At 35.9% G+C, this 16,590-nt stretch overlaps 1 protein-coding gene across 1 annotated transcript in view; it reads right to left on the reverse strand.

The window, feature by feature from the left end:
• The window catches only part of CACNG8 (calcium voltage-gated channel auxiliary subunit gamma 8), a 32,750-nt gene extending 16,386 nt beyond the window's left edge, over positions 1 to 16,364 (reverse strand). The window contains exons 1-2 of the mRNA XM_072425527.1: positions 15,807 to 16,364; positions 10,004 to 10,087 (exon numbers count right to left, since the gene is read on the reverse strand). Coding sequence (XP_072281628.1) covers positions 10,004 to 10,087; positions 15,807 to 16,029 — 307 coding nt within the window. The 5' untranslated portion in view covers positions 16,030 to 16,364. The remainder of the gene's footprint in view (positions 1 to 10,003; positions 10,088 to 15,806) is intronic.
• Positions 16,365 to 16,590: the final 226 nt, after the last annotated feature.

The raw sequence follows: 16,590 nt of genomic DNA on the forward strand, positions 1-16,590 counted from the left end.
GAATCCTAAAATGTTGATTGCAGTTCATTAACTAATCAACCGGTGTTACCGGTAGTCAAAATTTGATAGAAAGTCACTAAAGTCAAGTTCTTTTCATGAGTGTGCCCCTATATATCTACCCACTTTTCTAATATGGTATACTCTGTATTTAAATAGAAAAAAACAATTATCCATTCTGTATAAATCACTCCTAAACATACACCCACCATAAACAAAATGGATGGTGTATGGAAGGAAAACTGGGTTGGTTATGGAAAGAAAATAGGAGTTGCAATGTACATAAATTAAAAAGAATTGGGTCACTTTTATATCTAAATCGAAATGTGATCAGCTACCATCCCTGGCTGTCTTTACTAAGCTCTTCCCTAGCGCTAAACCCTGCCCACTGGGATATATAATTCTGCATAAGAGGAGTTTAAAATGTAAATCACTCAAATTAAGTTTGTGCTGTATTGAAAAAAAAAAGTCAGTGTCTTTCCATAGTGAACACAAACCTTCTTGCCGTTTCAAATACAAGTAGAGTGGAAATGCAAAGAAAAGGCACATAAGTTGAAAAAAGACTATTCCTTGTTACTTTATCATGCCCTTGTGTCTCTTAAATACATCCAAATGTCAATAACAGTCGGTGATACAAAAAAATAACAGCTGATCCTTGTGTCTGACAACTGCCTTGGCAGAAGAACTGGCGTCCTCTTTTAATATTTTTGATGATAAATCTTGAAATCATCAAAATAATTTCAGCCATGCATGCTATTTTAATAACAGCAGCCTTTTTGTCATGAAAGGCAAGCACATGGAACATTGGGTCAGTCATTGAGCATTAATCTTTTTTTAGATGCCACAAATGACTCACCTTAGATCCTTATGCATAAGTGAAACTTTTTTTTTTTTAAACCTCATATTCAGTTAAGACAGACAATGGTAAGACTGCAGTGTGGAGCAAGGTCACTGTGTGCTTGTAGAATTTATCCCTTTTGTTTTTCTGCAACATTTAGCTCACAGCCATTTACAGATCTGCCATTTGATACCATGTATAATATTTTTTTAAAGACAAACAGAAATATGCAAAATACATTGTAATACCATACTCAGCTTTAGGGATAATAACACTGACAATACTAGCTGCAGTGTCCCGTTACATAATAGAATATTGTCAGCTATAGAGAATAAGGCAAACGAAACAACCAACTTGAGTATATTTCAATGGGGTTAACTGTAGAGAGAGTGAATTGTAGTCAAGGTCAATGTAATTCAAAAAAGTCAGTCTATGTGTAAAGGGCTTGAAATTTTTGCCATTATAATTATAACATACATATATATGCTAATATAATATTTAAACCCCTCTTGACTCACACAATTTTGTTTAGGGTGGCCAGTAGAGTTAGATAGGAATTGCTTCAATTTGGTTTCACGGTTATTTAGCTAAACTGGTCCAAAGTTATAAGCTGGTTTGGTAAATCAATTGCATTCTTTAAATACTCTAATAAAACATTACGTTGTAAGGGCTGGAACTCATCGGAATAATATTTTGTACCACTGTGCACACATTTTAGGGTTATGTTGTAATTTTAGTGTCGTGTAAAACAGAAAAATTTATAGAATAAACTACAACATAAATCTACAACAGAGATCTTTAAATTTTCGAATATGGGAATCCAAAAAATAACATTTTTACTGTACCATGAGCCAAGAATTTATATTACCAAAACATCAGCAAAGCCAAACAAAGTAACTAACAATCTGCAAAATAATAATAATAATGACACAAAAGCACAAAACATATCTGTTTCTTGCTAAGTATATTTCTTATTTTTTCATTTGTAAAGAAAAAAGTCTAACATATTCATAAAACAGTAATTCAATTTTAAACAGAATAGAATGAATGTCATTCTAATAGGATTTGGAAAAACCTGGAGCACCCCTGAGCACTTCAGTAAGTACAATGCTGCAGTGCACATAGTGCCTACTGAATATGCACCACACATGTGCTATTGTCCTTGTACCCACAATATACACTTTGACTAATGTGCTGTAATCAAACAATAATTCCTAAAAACTTTAATTCTTTAATTATATATACTTTACATCTGCATCCTTCATCTGCAGCCTACCTTTGCAAACCATCTCTACCACTCAGCTCTACAACGCATGGCAGGTAAGCTCAGACGTCACCCCCTTTTTCCCAAAAACTGCCTCCAGCCCACTCCCCCTTTACCCTCCTGACAAATCAACAAGTTGACCACCTTTTTGGCAGCTGACAGGTAGCCGCTTATTTTCAAAGAATAATAAATAACATCAATATACCCAAAAACCTGGCAATACTTTTAAAAGCATAATATTCTTCAAGATTTTTCATTACCCAACAAACATACCCGTTTTTACTAACCCACCAACAAGGCTACAAGGCAAGGTCTTCAAAAAAAACCCGCCAAAATTGTGTACTCTCAGCCAGTGACACCCAATGACCCCTATCAGCCCAGCATCACCTCAGGGACCATAACCATTAATAACTTAAAGGGACACCACACCAGGGTGATTCCCCCCACACACTATAAAAACAGATCAAGGCTCTTGCCTTCCAAAACCCCAAACACCCAATAATGCCCCCCCCCCCCCCCCACAACATGACCTTAAGAGATGGGTGGGTGGTCAAACTTTTCCTAGACCAATTTGTTCAAGATTTTTCTTACCCCCTACCCTTTATCCTTTTTGTTCCTTTTGGGTTCACCCTCAACCTTCCAACCCAACCCACCAATTCCCCACTGACCTCTCCCTGACTCTTCCTTCCTCTACCTAACCCTTTTCACTACTTACCACCCTTTTCACTACACTTGTCTCCTCTTACCACTCTTATGTAAGCCCTTTGCCTATCTTTGCTTTTTTGCTATGGACTATCCTTTTCCACCACTAATGTCTGCACTGCTCCTCCTCTATTCACCTCTGTACCCCCGATGCCCTGCTCACCTTAGTACTGTGCATCCATTGCTTAGTTCTGCACTTCTCCTCTCCCCATATCTATAGTTCATTTAGAACCTAAATCCACTGCTCACCCCAGTTCACCTCTTTCAAATTTTATTTGGGATGTGGCAATTAACTTTTTCCCCCATGTCGTCAATGGGGGATTTCATTAATGTTCGGGTATATGTTGCATACCCTGGTGGCAACATATTCAAATCAGACTTCATAACTTTATTTTTCTTTAGCTGGTATTGTAATGAAGTACTATACAGCAAAACATCAGAAGTTTTTCTTATCTCACATTTGAATACATGAAAGCTGCAATAATTAATTTTTCCTTTAACTCAGCAGATCTACAGATAAGTCAGTACACTTCAGGCGTGCCAAAGAACAAACGGTGTACAGATAATGCATGGTTAGTTAAAACCACGTAGATCAGTAGAATTATGATAAAAGAAATCTTATAAGAAATACTTTTCATTTTTTTTCATTTGCGATATTTATGTTGCATACAGAACTAGGAAAGAAATCATAAATCCTATTTAGCTTTCATGGTAAATATTTGACGGAGCACAGCAGAATTTATGCTCTAGAATTTCCTCTTTCTTATTCCTGATTTTTGTTTTTTCTTATTCCTAGTTTTTTAGGTTTATACACTTATTGTACTATGTATATTAATGTATATATTTTGATTTTACAAAAACATTTAATATATGATGAACCTAGCACATGGTTTTGCAGACTGGTATAAGTTTTCCTAACAGAACACTAGATTTTGCCTTTTAGAAATCTTTTTGGAGCTGTGAGAAGAAAGAAGTGAGGGGAATTAGTCACTTTTCTGAGTCCATCAGCTAAATGTTTGATATGAGCTTCAGGTATTGAGCTTTGTAGAGAACAGATTTTTCCCCATAAAGAGTTTATAATTATGCAAGTAAACATGTAAAACAAGTACAAAGGTGTTTGTAGTTGTGTGTGGAAATCAAATACATTAAATATTATGTGCAATATTTTTTACTTAAAAATTAAAACTTGCTAGGCATTGCCTTTACACCTTAGTAAATGTGGTGAGTTCCCCACATTGTAAACCCTGAAATGAGCAAGGAAAGCAGGATTTTGCATGCATGTGATTGGATGTTTAAATCGGCACAACTTTATCTCACTCAGTAAGTAAAAAAAACCCTGCAAGGCTATAATTCACCTTGATAAGTGAACAGTTTGTATTCCTTTATTGAAGTAACTCCAAAAAATCAATCAAGAAAATATATAATATTGAGATTATATATTACATTTGAAAAGCTGAAAAAAGTGAAAAACAAGGCTATAAGAAATTGACATCGTATGTATTTTTATACTTGTGTCTTATTTATGTTTGTCTCACCTCAAAATATTATTTATAATAGTTGGATATGCCAATATCCAATAATTGGAGGTGTTCAGAACACAAAACTTCTTTGTGTGCCTTACACAGCAGCTATAGAAATAGCATCATGAGAAAGTAGTCTTCTCTAGACTTCCATCGTGTGTGTGTGTTTTATCAACTTTTATTGCATATTAAAAATATTTACTAATATTTTATTTTATATTCACATAAAATAAGAACAACATTTAAAGTGCATTTAAACCCAAGAACAAATGGTGTGATAGCTGCTTTTTTTAGGCTTTTTTCTTTATTTGCATTGGCACATTTCCTGACCTAGGGTGATAATGCTTTTTTACAGTACTGTATTTATGGAAGAGCTGTAATGTTATCCTTGAGGACCACAGAACAGGGTTTCTCTGTAGGTGAAGATATTGTTCTGCACTTCACAAAGGAGAACTAGCAGCAACCCCATGCCAGATCAGAAATTATGAGCCTACAGAATTTTTGGCAAAATGTAAATATAGCCCTGGAAATGAGGGAACGAAAGAGAAAGGCCTACATGACTGGAGCAACAGGGGAGCAAAGAGGCCAGGGTAAAGAAAGTTGTTTTGAGGTGGTAGGGAGTTTGGTTAGTGATTTGGTTGAGGGTGGTGATGAGGGCTGGAAGGGAAGTTATAGAGGTCAAGTGGTCAGGGAGGGAGATCACAGGAAGGTCAATGACAGCATCCCACCCTCCTTTCCTTTTTTTTTTAGAGATTGTCTGGTGTGAGTGGGGTTGGTGGAATGTTTTGGTGGAACTGTTGTTAGCAATTGTGGTCTTTAATGGTGTGGTTGTTTTGGTGATGGTAACAATAGTGTGGGGAACTTGTCCTTGGTGTGTAGTCTCATGAGTGATGTGGGCAAGGCTGAGGTAAGTTTGGTTTGGGATAGTCTATAGATATCAATATCATTCCCAACCTGGGTTGTAGTGTTTTTTTGGGAGCAATAACTACAAGATGGTGCAGATCCCAAGTTGGTGTGGTGGATGCCTTCAAGGACCTGCAGCCCGGGAAGCATTACCCTTATGTCAGTGTGGTTATCTGTGTTATGTCGATGTTAGGAGGTTTTTATGTTATTGAAGTGCTGCTTGTGCTAATAAAAGGCCTGCATTACATTTGACCAAGAACTGGTGTCTGTTTTATTGGGTAGCTGAGGGGTGGAAAGAGGTTGGGAAGGGTTCTGCAAGTTTTTGTTATACCGCAGTCAAGTATTTTCAGACACCTTCAGTAGTACAGTATATTAACCTCCCTGGCGGTCTTAATAATAAGTATTTTTAAATGTCAAAACAGTACATTTAAAAATGCCTCGCCGGGCATTGCAAGTGTGTGGCTTGGAGGGCGGGACCGTGCGGGTGGGAGGAGGGACCAGGTGGTAAATTTAAAATAATAAGTATTTTTAAATGTACCGTTTTGATATTTAAAAATAATTAGTATTCAGATCGCCAGGGGGGTTATTCAAACTCAATGAAAAATACCAAAATATCATATTTTTCTTGCTTCAGGCTTTTACATGAGGAAGCTAAGCCATCGCCAAAAAGGCCACCTCTATAAAAAGCCGTGGTGCGAAACAAGGCAAGGTGGGCCATTATTAGGAGAACGAACAGCCTCAGGTACACCACTGGCAGTTCCAGTGACTAATCATTTGCCCTCCAATGGCCTTTTTTGGCCAGAGCTTTGAGAGTTAGATTCTAAATTGTGACACCTACAGTGGGCTCACCAGAGGTTTGCAAAATAATATGTGTAGACAATGCTAAAACTGTTGCTACTGATTGTTCTGATTCTGATTGTACTGTTCCTGAATTTGGCATGTGTTTTAAATGCTCATTAAATGTAATTCAGTAGATTTCTATTTACTTTAATGGTGCAGTGTGGATGACAGTTCTGAGGCTGCATTTGATCTGCTTCGCTCTGCAATGTGTTTGTCAGGATGGTTGTCTAAGATATATTGTGATTTGCATTTGAGTGCCCCAGTTTTTAAATGCAAAAGCAAACATTTGACAGTAACAACTCTTATAACAGCTCTTATAGTGAATCTGTAGTAGGATCTATATGGGTATAGGATATATTTGCTTGTAAGGTTGAACTTAGCTTTTTGTTATCTATTTTATGACGCATAACCTGTAGAAGAGTAATACTTTAATTTTTTTATTCTTTTTGAAAATGATTCTTAAAACCTATAGAAATAAATATTGGAATAACTAAAGTAGAAAGCCAGTTCTGTAAATGTTAATTCATTAAATACTTATTGCAGTCAACCATGATATTATCTACAGTTGATGCAGAGTTTTTGACACATAATATTTATGAGGGTATTGTTAATACATTAGTAAATATTTTTTAATGTTTGAATAATTATTGCATGCAATCAAGTGTATGCGTTATTTAATGCAAAGTCACAGTGTGTGAAGTATATGTAAGATACATAAAGATAATTGTTTAATTTCCTCTGGTGTGAGCAAGAATTAAAGGTAAAGGATTAGAAAAGTAATTGTGTATGTAAGAAATAAGAGCCTAAGGTATAGATAGCTTACCTAAAGAATATATATATTCTTCTGAGCCCGCAATGGGAGAGTGGGCAGTCTGTGTCCAAAGACACAACCCACCCACCGCCCTGAGCCTGTGATTCATAGGGAGATATGGTCCTTCTCCTGACCCCGCTGGGGGTGCACCGGCCAGAGCCATGGACCACCGTTGATCTCTGTGCTCCTATGGCCCACCTGTCAGACGGTGGGCCGCAGACCGGGGGTTGGGGATCTTTGCATTAGATGACAAACTATTCCTGCTCATGGGTAAAGTATGGGTAAGAGAAGCTAAAAGGAAACTAAGTAAACTGATTTTTACATTTAGCTTTCACAGACACTATTTAGGAATTGCTAGAAAGCTGTGACAAAAGTAAGGGAGTAATAAAGAGATTACAGAATCCACCATGTACATGTATTGTTATATGGGATAACAAAAGGAATAGCAAGAGTCAGTTTAAATGGGAATTTTATATAATATTTATTCCACATTCAAATAATCAATTATTATAAATAATTACAAATATTTTATAAATAAATATTATTAGTTATAGGAAACCTTTATTTCTTTGTAGGTCTTTGGCAAATGTTGCACAATTTATTATGAGAAAGAGCCAATTACTGTCAATCTTTGCCTATTTAAAATTCTATATTTCATCTTTGAACAGGGCAGGCAGGGAGGAAATAAACTTTTAAGTTTAAAAATTATGTTTTTAGGCTTCACCAATAATCAAAAAGAAAAAATATAAATAAAATACCAAATAATATTTTTGTTTTTATAAAATGTCAGTATGAATGATATATGGTATATTCCTTTGCTAATTTTCCATATTTTAGTCATTTTCAATAACTAATTTGCTAGAATGAGTTAAATGGGTTGCAAATGGACTAAACCTGCCCTAAAACATTTTACACTTACTGGACACAGACTTCTAATACCATTGTACTACATTAATGGGTTCCCACATCATAATAATCAAGTGTCCTCAGCTTCAAAGATACTGAAATCAACAAAAGCACCTAATTCAGTACATCACTATAAAGTAAAAAAAGAAAGTTTTATTGATTCCTTTTCAGGAAAAAGTAGAAGAGGTAATGAAAGCACTTAAGCTAACGGCTTAATGCTTTTCGCACCCTTCAAGATGTTTAATCAAGAACATGCTGTACATCAATGGTATGTCAAAGACGGTGTAGAACACTGACTTAAGTCAATACTTTTCATTTTTAACAGACCAACATCACATAAAATATTAATAAAATTAACCATGCATTTACAATCTTTTCTAAACGTTTAGCTTGAGGCTGTCAGAAGTTATGAAAGATTATTGTCTTAATAAATGAGAATCTCAGCAGTTAATAGAAACAAAATGCAGGTAAATAACATGTACCTTGCAAACAATCTAATATAGGTCTTCAAATTTTGGAAATCAGCAAATAAATTGAAATCTATTGGAATAAACCTGTCAAGATTTAAAAAGTACCCAATGTAACAATACCAGGCAATGATTGGGTCACACATCTAGCCTTTCTCTGTCTTTTTGTGAGTCTCTGGGTACAGAAATGTATAGAACCTCCATGTAGTGGTAGAATCTGGGTACTTTTTCCGGCAGAACTAGAATTGTAGTTTGCCATCTCCTCATACTTCATTTGGATGTCCATTGGGAGCACCAGATACATGAATGGTCTACTGCTAGTATGCTGAGTTATCGGATGCTTTAAGCTTTACAACCATCCTTTACAGCCTTTTACTGTATTGACAATAGGATTTTGAGGGGTTAGCTCAATGAATAGGAATTTATAGGCCAACCATATTCAATTTCCATATGTGTATCAAAAAACATATTTTTATTAAATAACATTAAGAACATAACATTTAAAATGTATTAAAATGTGCAACAACCATAATCACATATTCCTGTCTGGGTTGCCCAATCCTAGGGGCATACCCTGCTAGTTTTCGACGCGGTTCACGGAATCAATCCGCTTCTTCAGGAAAGAGAGACAGAAATATCTGATTCCTGTGGCACATAAAGCCCCAATTCAATAGGTGAGTGCAGGCAAGGACAGTAATGACATGGACTAAGAGTCAAATCCGTTATATATCCTCTCTTTAATTTCGTTTCTTGATGTAAGTAGCCTAATAAGCACCAATATCCAACTTTTTAATCACATTTTTTGCTTTTAATCCCTGTGGGAACGGCCAGCTTCCCATGTGGGCACATCATATGCGGGCACGCTAGAGCAGCTGTATGATCCTAAGTTGAATGGAGACTGGATAAAAAGAATAGCCGACTACAGAAAGCAATGTATGGTGGGATTAAAAGCAAAAAATTTGATTGAAAATTTGGATAATGGTGCTTATTAAGCTACTACTATCAAGAAACGGAATTAAAGAGGTTATTGTTATTTACAAAAATGGTATTTAATAAAAATATGTTTTTTTGATACACATGTGTAAATTGAATATGGTTGGCCTATGAAGTCCCATTCATTGAGCTAACCCCTCAAAGTCCTATTGCTAGTTAAAAAAGGGATGTGGCCATGTGATAATTAGGTGGTCGGTCATTCTTTGTTGTTATATTTTTTACTGTATTGAAATTAAACAAACACTACAACATTACTAGAAATTTGAAAACCAAAAACCAGCTCCTGAAAAATTTACCACTACACATATTTTGTTTAATGTAAAACAGCCTGCAACAATACCACTAAACTTATTAAACTGGCATATATGTTCCCTTTAAGTATGTAATTGGCATCTAAAAGGTTTTACAATTCCCCAGTTCATCTCAGTCAACATGGATTACCAGGAGCCATTGGAAAATGTTTTTTGAATCAGCAAAGGCATAAGAATAATTCTTGGATCCTTTTCATCGTGAGCAATAAGGATCATACAGACATTGTCTAGCTTTAAATCCCAGATATAATCATAGCCTATGATACCTACAGCCTGTAAGTAAGTCCCAACAATAAAGGAAACCAAGATGTTTGGAGGAAACCAATAATATTTTCATGTTCATAGTTGTTAATGAAATAATAGATAAAAAAAACAGTAAAATAGCACATACAACAGAAACAATGTACACAAGTCTATAAGTATATCAAGAATGTAATTAAAAATAACTCACGTAAAAGATATTCAGCACTGTCATGATCATAATCTGTGTCTTCAGGGAAGTGATTAATTTTTACACATATTCCTCTCTTTTGTCCTAAATTTATTGAAAGCAAAAATTCTTTAGTTAATAATAGCATGACAAATATTATACATTTTATGGAATTCATTTCCAGACTGCACATGAACAGAAAAGCCGCATATGTAAAGAAAGTTTCTCTAATCCTCACGCAGAGATGGAAAGTTTAGTCTAGCATCCTCTCTAAATGATGTTCAGAATTTATTATACACTCACCATGGCAGAGTAATGCCTGAAGATGTCTATCCTAACAAGGAAATAAATGGTCACACTACATAAAAGTCCTAATGCATGGGATAGTACCACTTTCATCAAAAGATGAAAGTGGCACTATCAAAGTGGTCCCATCAAAAGATATATCAAATATAGGTTTAGTTTGCCTTTGACTTTTTGTATGTGCAGAGGAATACTGTTGGGAGAAATAAGTTCCAATTTTAATTTCCTATATTAAAATTGTTACCTGTTGCCTGGCTGTTACAGCGAACAAAATTTCCTGGATGAACTCACACAAGTAGGAAGTTTGATCTTTAATCTAAGTCAGATAGTAAACTAAAGCTTTCAGAAGAAAGGGCTAAAATGGCAGTCTCCAAATTTCCCTATTTACCTCACTGCAAGATTTGGTTTTTGTTTTTTGGTACAATTAGAACCCAAGGCTGTTTTAATGCATTTGGTCTAAGCTCTTTAGTACTAGCTAATGATGAATACAATCTCTTTCTGTAACTTACCTGCTGTGTGCAAAACTTTTTCTCTATGTATTGTTAGTCTTCAATATAAATTAGTCTGCTACAAAGGTAAAAGCACCACAAAGTCTCTGGATTGTCCTTTTGCATAAAAACATGTCAGAAGAATATTAGTGAATATTTGTCAATATCAGTAGTGTTTATTTCTATACTTTAGGCAGAAAAGAAGAAAAGCCCAGTTAATGAGTTTTTGTGTCTTAAAAAATGCATCAAAGTGTACTTTTAATAACATTATTTTAAAGAAAAAAAATATAGACTAAACCAGTGGTCGCTAACCAGTGGTCTGCGAGAAAATTGTGGCGGTCCGCGGCTCTGGCCGGTGCACCCATGAGCGGGGTCGGGAGAAGGACCTCGCTGGTGGGACGCACCGGCCAGAGCCGCAGACTACGTCTCCTGTACAGATTGCAGGCTCCAGGTAGTGGGCGGGTTGTGTCTCTGGAGCTGTGATGGGAGAGTGGGTGTGTTCTTGCATCATGATGTTACTAAAGGAGAAATTTCTTCCGGCTTCCTGCGCATGCGCCATCTGGAACTGATAAATTTAGTGGTCCATCAGCTCGAAAAGGTTTGACTAAACCAATTAGACTGTACGGCACCAAGAGAAACATATTTCAGTCAGAGAAAACAACTGTCAAATCCTCAAAAATCACAAAACATCTTGCAAGACAAAGTCTTGACAAAACATGCCAGAGGAGTGCACACACAGAAACCGTTGCCTTTCCCAATTGCAGGGCCCAGACCCTTCCAGTCCTATCTGACACCAAGGGGAAGGTTTCCCACTCTCTCCAGAATCAATAAGAAACTCATATTGAAGGAGAGAAGGAAAGAGTCTCTGCAATAAAACAAAAGCTACACAGACCTAAAAGAGCTAGAACCCAATTCTCAGAACATCCCTGGAGAGACAAGGAAGTTGCAATGGTAAAGAAAATGGGGCATGGGGCTACTTCAAACCATGCTCCCATCACATCTATCATGATTCGACTGAATGGTCTCTAAAGGCACATTCTTAAAAGCTTGCACCTGTTCACCTAACAGTTTGAAATGTTGTCTGTTTTCCATTTAGACTTTTAGAACCAATTTCTACATTTTTGAAAAAAAGGAGTAGATGGGTAATGGGTAATGAGAAGGAAGGGGGGGGCAAATGGCAATCGGGTTGGAAGGAAGGAGAGTAGGTAAAGTGAAATGAGAGGAAAAGGAAGGGTGGTTCACCATAGAACTCCCTGTATCACCACTAACAAGTGATAGCTTATTTGGGGGAAGTAACTAGACAGTTGGGCCAGCCAAAGAAAATTTGGAAAATAATATAAACTACATAGTTACAGCACAGAGAACCAGGCTACTTCACTGTTAAATTAAAGGAGGGAATACAAAGAAACAAGCACAAAGTAAAATGGATTTTACAACATGATACTAGACTATAACCTAAAAAAGATGATATTGTAAAGATGCAATATTCTGGAGCAAACTCAGACTGGCCCAGCAGAGACAAAGGCTAATTTGAAGTCAAAGGAAAGAAGTCCCAATATCATGAAAAAATAAGAGAACCTTCATGTCACACTCAAGGAAGAAACGTCCTACAATAGCATCAGAACTGTTCAGGAGCTTCATGAGGGACAGAACTTCATATGAAAGTCAATGAGTTTGCTCCAATGGACCAAGATAAATTATTTCAACAGGGTATCCAGTTTAAGAATGTCCATAGTCATGACTAGAGCAATAAGGCAATGGGGTCAAGTCAGCAAAATGAGAAAGTCCAAATCAAGGTCAAACACCCTATGAGCCCAAAGAGCCACTGTGCAATGTATACTGACCACAGTGCACCTTCTAGAGGCCCCTAGCCAGTCATTGTCTTCTGGAAAGATAGGGGGGTGGACCCACACAGAAAGTATGGTTTATACATAGAGCATTCATTTAATGACAGTTACTCCTTTTTTGCACAGAAGCTCAAAAGACACATACATACTAGGAACAGGTGAGTTCAGAAATTAGGAAGAAATTAAGCTAATTGCATGTTTTTCAATTTATTATTATATTATCATAAAACAACACAAACTGAGTCCATAAAAGTAGGAATCAACAAAAGGTGTCGGCTACAAGCATTTATTTTCTGCAATTTCTAAAGCAATTTAGGACATGTCTGTCTAGGTACTTTGGGCATAATATGAGTTGAATGTGAAATTGCAGCATTACGCAAGTTGTATAATATTATTCATTGGTTCAGTTATATTATGTTATGCTCATATTTTAAATTTATGTAAAGTGTGTGCAGTATAGACTGTGCCACTCATTATTCTGCTCATTATCATAGCATGAATGATTGTACTGGAATTCAGGAGAATACCACAGAGTTTTGGTAATTCTACTGTTTAGTGTTACAATTTTGCTATTTGCAGATACAGAGTTGTGAAATATCAAGTCATTAAAGTAGCAAATAAAGATCTGTCAGCAAAAACTGTGAGATAAAAGGGAAAGCTTAAAAGATCAAATGTTTTATTTCCTATTTTTAAAGATCAACATAGGGTATGCATGCTTAGGACTGAAGAGAAAGCAAAGCATTAAGCTACCCTAGACTAGACTACAATATATAACACCGTTGATCTGTGTTGCTTTGATTTGCTGATTTTGTATTTCCAATTTTTCTTTTATTTAAAAAGATCTAAAATATTACTTACTTAATAAAATATACTAAAACATAATGTCATATACCATATGACCTATACATATATACATATTAAAAATATATATATATGTCATATACCGTATGTCCTATACATTGGTATACTTTTTACATTGGTATATTTACATAGAAAATATTAGAGAGACCATAATTTAACAATAATACCCTGTAGGTGACTATGAAGAAAATGGAATAGTGGATTAAACTCTTACTCTCAAGTCATATTAAGTATAGTATTAGTATAGTACATTTGAATTTACTTAATTTGTATATACTTTATTTGCTTTTTTTGTAAAGTAGAAAAATCAATTGAAATACTAAAAGGCAATGTTGCTGTAATATGTAACTTCGATTTAGAAATGGTCTTTTAGTTTGAAAGACAGCCAGTATCAACCAAATCACCTATTTTAAACACGGGTGTCATATATACCCCAAACCCCCGCCTGTAATTGGACTGTGAAGAAAAACCAGCACACTGGCTGGTTTATATATTAAGCTAAAATTCTATTTTCCCCTCTCATCAGCATACTCCTTATTAGCATATACACTAATTGGCCCCTCGTGCTGGTTCCTTACCCACTCTGCACTTCAATACAGGGGACAAAACAGGAAAGGCTGATATTCCTATCAGATACAAGTACCTACACTGCTTGCATGCATAAAATATATATTTTAATTTAGTTTTATTGTTTCACTGTGAATATATATCTAAGCATACTGTGATTGTTCATGGAAGCTGATCTCACAAAGTTATGTAATTAGATGGTGATTAGACTATGGTTACCCATAGTAATACGATATATGATATTCATGTTCACAAAACTTAATAGATGAATATGAGATTTGGTCAGGATGGTATGTTTTGATATGATTGTTATCTCATTCTAACAGTGGTGTTTCACAGCAAGTCCTAGCTTTGGATAGGTCAAAAGGTAACTTTACTGAACAAATTGAATCATTTTCATATGCTGAATCAAAGATGTTCAGCATGGGGTTTCATGTGAACTACTCTTCCTTATAAAACCAGCATGTTGGGAAGTGCTCTCTCCAGAATACACCACATGTGATGAACAGTCATTTTAGAAGTGAACTAAATAATGTGGAGCACAATATAATGGCAATGTGATGATACAGCTCTTTCTTTTTTCAGTAGAGATAGAGTTCTGGATCAATCAATCGTGCTGGAGTTCAGCTAAAACCTGTTTGAAGTGTGCCGAATGTTGATGTAAAGGCCAGTAAAGTCTGTTGGAGACGGATTTTGTCTTTACATTTTTTGAGTGGCTAATAAGAAAACGAATGCTAAATGAAAGTTATTCAGAGCTGAGCACATTTGGCCATGACTAATGGCAATACATTACCATTACCATACCATACTATGTCCCATGCCTTCCCTCAACATGGGAAGGGTCCCACATTTAAGTAAAAGTACAATCTCAATGGCAGATTTTGCATAATAGCACAGAGATTCATGCTAAAAGTATAATGGTTCTGAGATCTATGATTTAGTGGTAGGAGTGCATTGAGTTAACATCATAAGTTATAATGACTGATGCCGAATTACATAGCTGGATGATGGTATTGACCCCTAGATTATTTCTAGAAAAATAAAGTTAGTTTTGTTTAAAAAAATAATTAGGTATTGCGTTTGATTTTTAAAGAAGTGTTTTGTTCCGCATTTTGAATTTGGTTTGTTCATTAAAAATTGCATACATTTATGGAAATAACAAATGTCAAACATCTGAAGTTAAGAACCACCACAGGATTAAATTAAAACCTCATCCCTGCCCTTTAAAGGCTAAATCTGATGGCCATACTCCTGTATCCTGAAAGGCTGCCCAAAGCTTTTCTGCATTAGGCTGTGCTGAGTACAGGCAGAGCCATTTGCATGCACTTGTTGCCTAAAAAGTTCGCTAAGCACCAGTCCCAAGGTGTGTATATGACCTTTACTTGATTGCTGAATGCAGTCCAAAACAGCTCAGATAGTACCCAATTTAGTTAGATACTTTGAACTGAACAAGTTTAGTTGCCAAGCTGTATAAAACCAGGCCTCTGTTTGGAGTGTATAATAAACTCTGAATGAAGGCACATTTTAAAAGGCCATGTATATGAACCTTTACATGATTATATGTTGTAGCATATTTAGAGATTATACTGTGATCACAAATTCCATGGTAGCATAAAAAATTAGGAACAAAAAACAAAACCTAACCAAAAATGATTTCAATAAACCAATATGACATTTTATGTTTTAATCAAAACACAAACCAAAATAAAACAAAACACAAACGTAATGAACACATTAAAATATATATACTGTATTTACCTTCCAAACAACAAATTCTCCATAGACCAGAATGGGTTAGCCCTCCAGGGTCTTTCTTATCTTTCTGTGGTGTTTCTTCACTTGATATGTTAGTGGTATTGCAGATGAAGGCCCTGGCATATAGCCAGTAATCTGTTCCTATTGCGATTGTCATCAGACCAAATGCAGCAAAAGCTCCTACCGTTGTCAGAAGAATCTGAACACCTTTCTCACACCACACCATTCTGCCTTCATTCCACCTCTTCCACGACTCCAGGGTGACAGGTTGAGGGGGCCTAACTCACAAAAAAATTAGGTATGAGCAGAAGAAGCCCGATGTCTTCTTCTTTGGTCTACCTTGGCTCTTTGGTTCCTCGGACTCGTTCCCGTCTGTCTTCTTTCTTGTGGCTTTTTTTTCTGTCAGCAGTGGCTGAGATGTTTCTGCCAAAGGACAATGGAAGCCACTGAAATACTCAGGACTATGTTACCAACAATCTTCAAGTTGTCTTCCATTGACTGTCTACTCCTAGTGCCGTATGCGTCAGTGCTAACTGATAAAGTGCTCTTCTTGCATCACAATGACCTGTTTAATACATAGGAATATGGTAAGTTTTGTTAGTAAGAGGTAAAATTGATTATTCTTATACAAATGACCTAGAAGAAAGCAAAGCAAAACACAAGCAAGGCAGCTGTCAATTTATTCACCTACTGGGAAAAAAATCCTTCTTGACCCTGTCTGTAGAAGTCAGATTAGGCTCCTAGATCAATCACTTTACTGATTAATTTTACTAATTACATCCCATAG

Source organism: Pyxicephalus adspersus, chromosome 11 (genome assembly GCF_032062135.1).
Source record: "Pyxicephalus adspersus chromosome 11, UCB_Pads_2.0, whole genome shotgun sequence".
In the NCBI taxonomy this organism is placed as follows: Eukaryota; Metazoa; Chordata; class Amphibia; order Anura; family Pyxicephalidae; genus Pyxicephalus; species Pyxicephalus adspersus.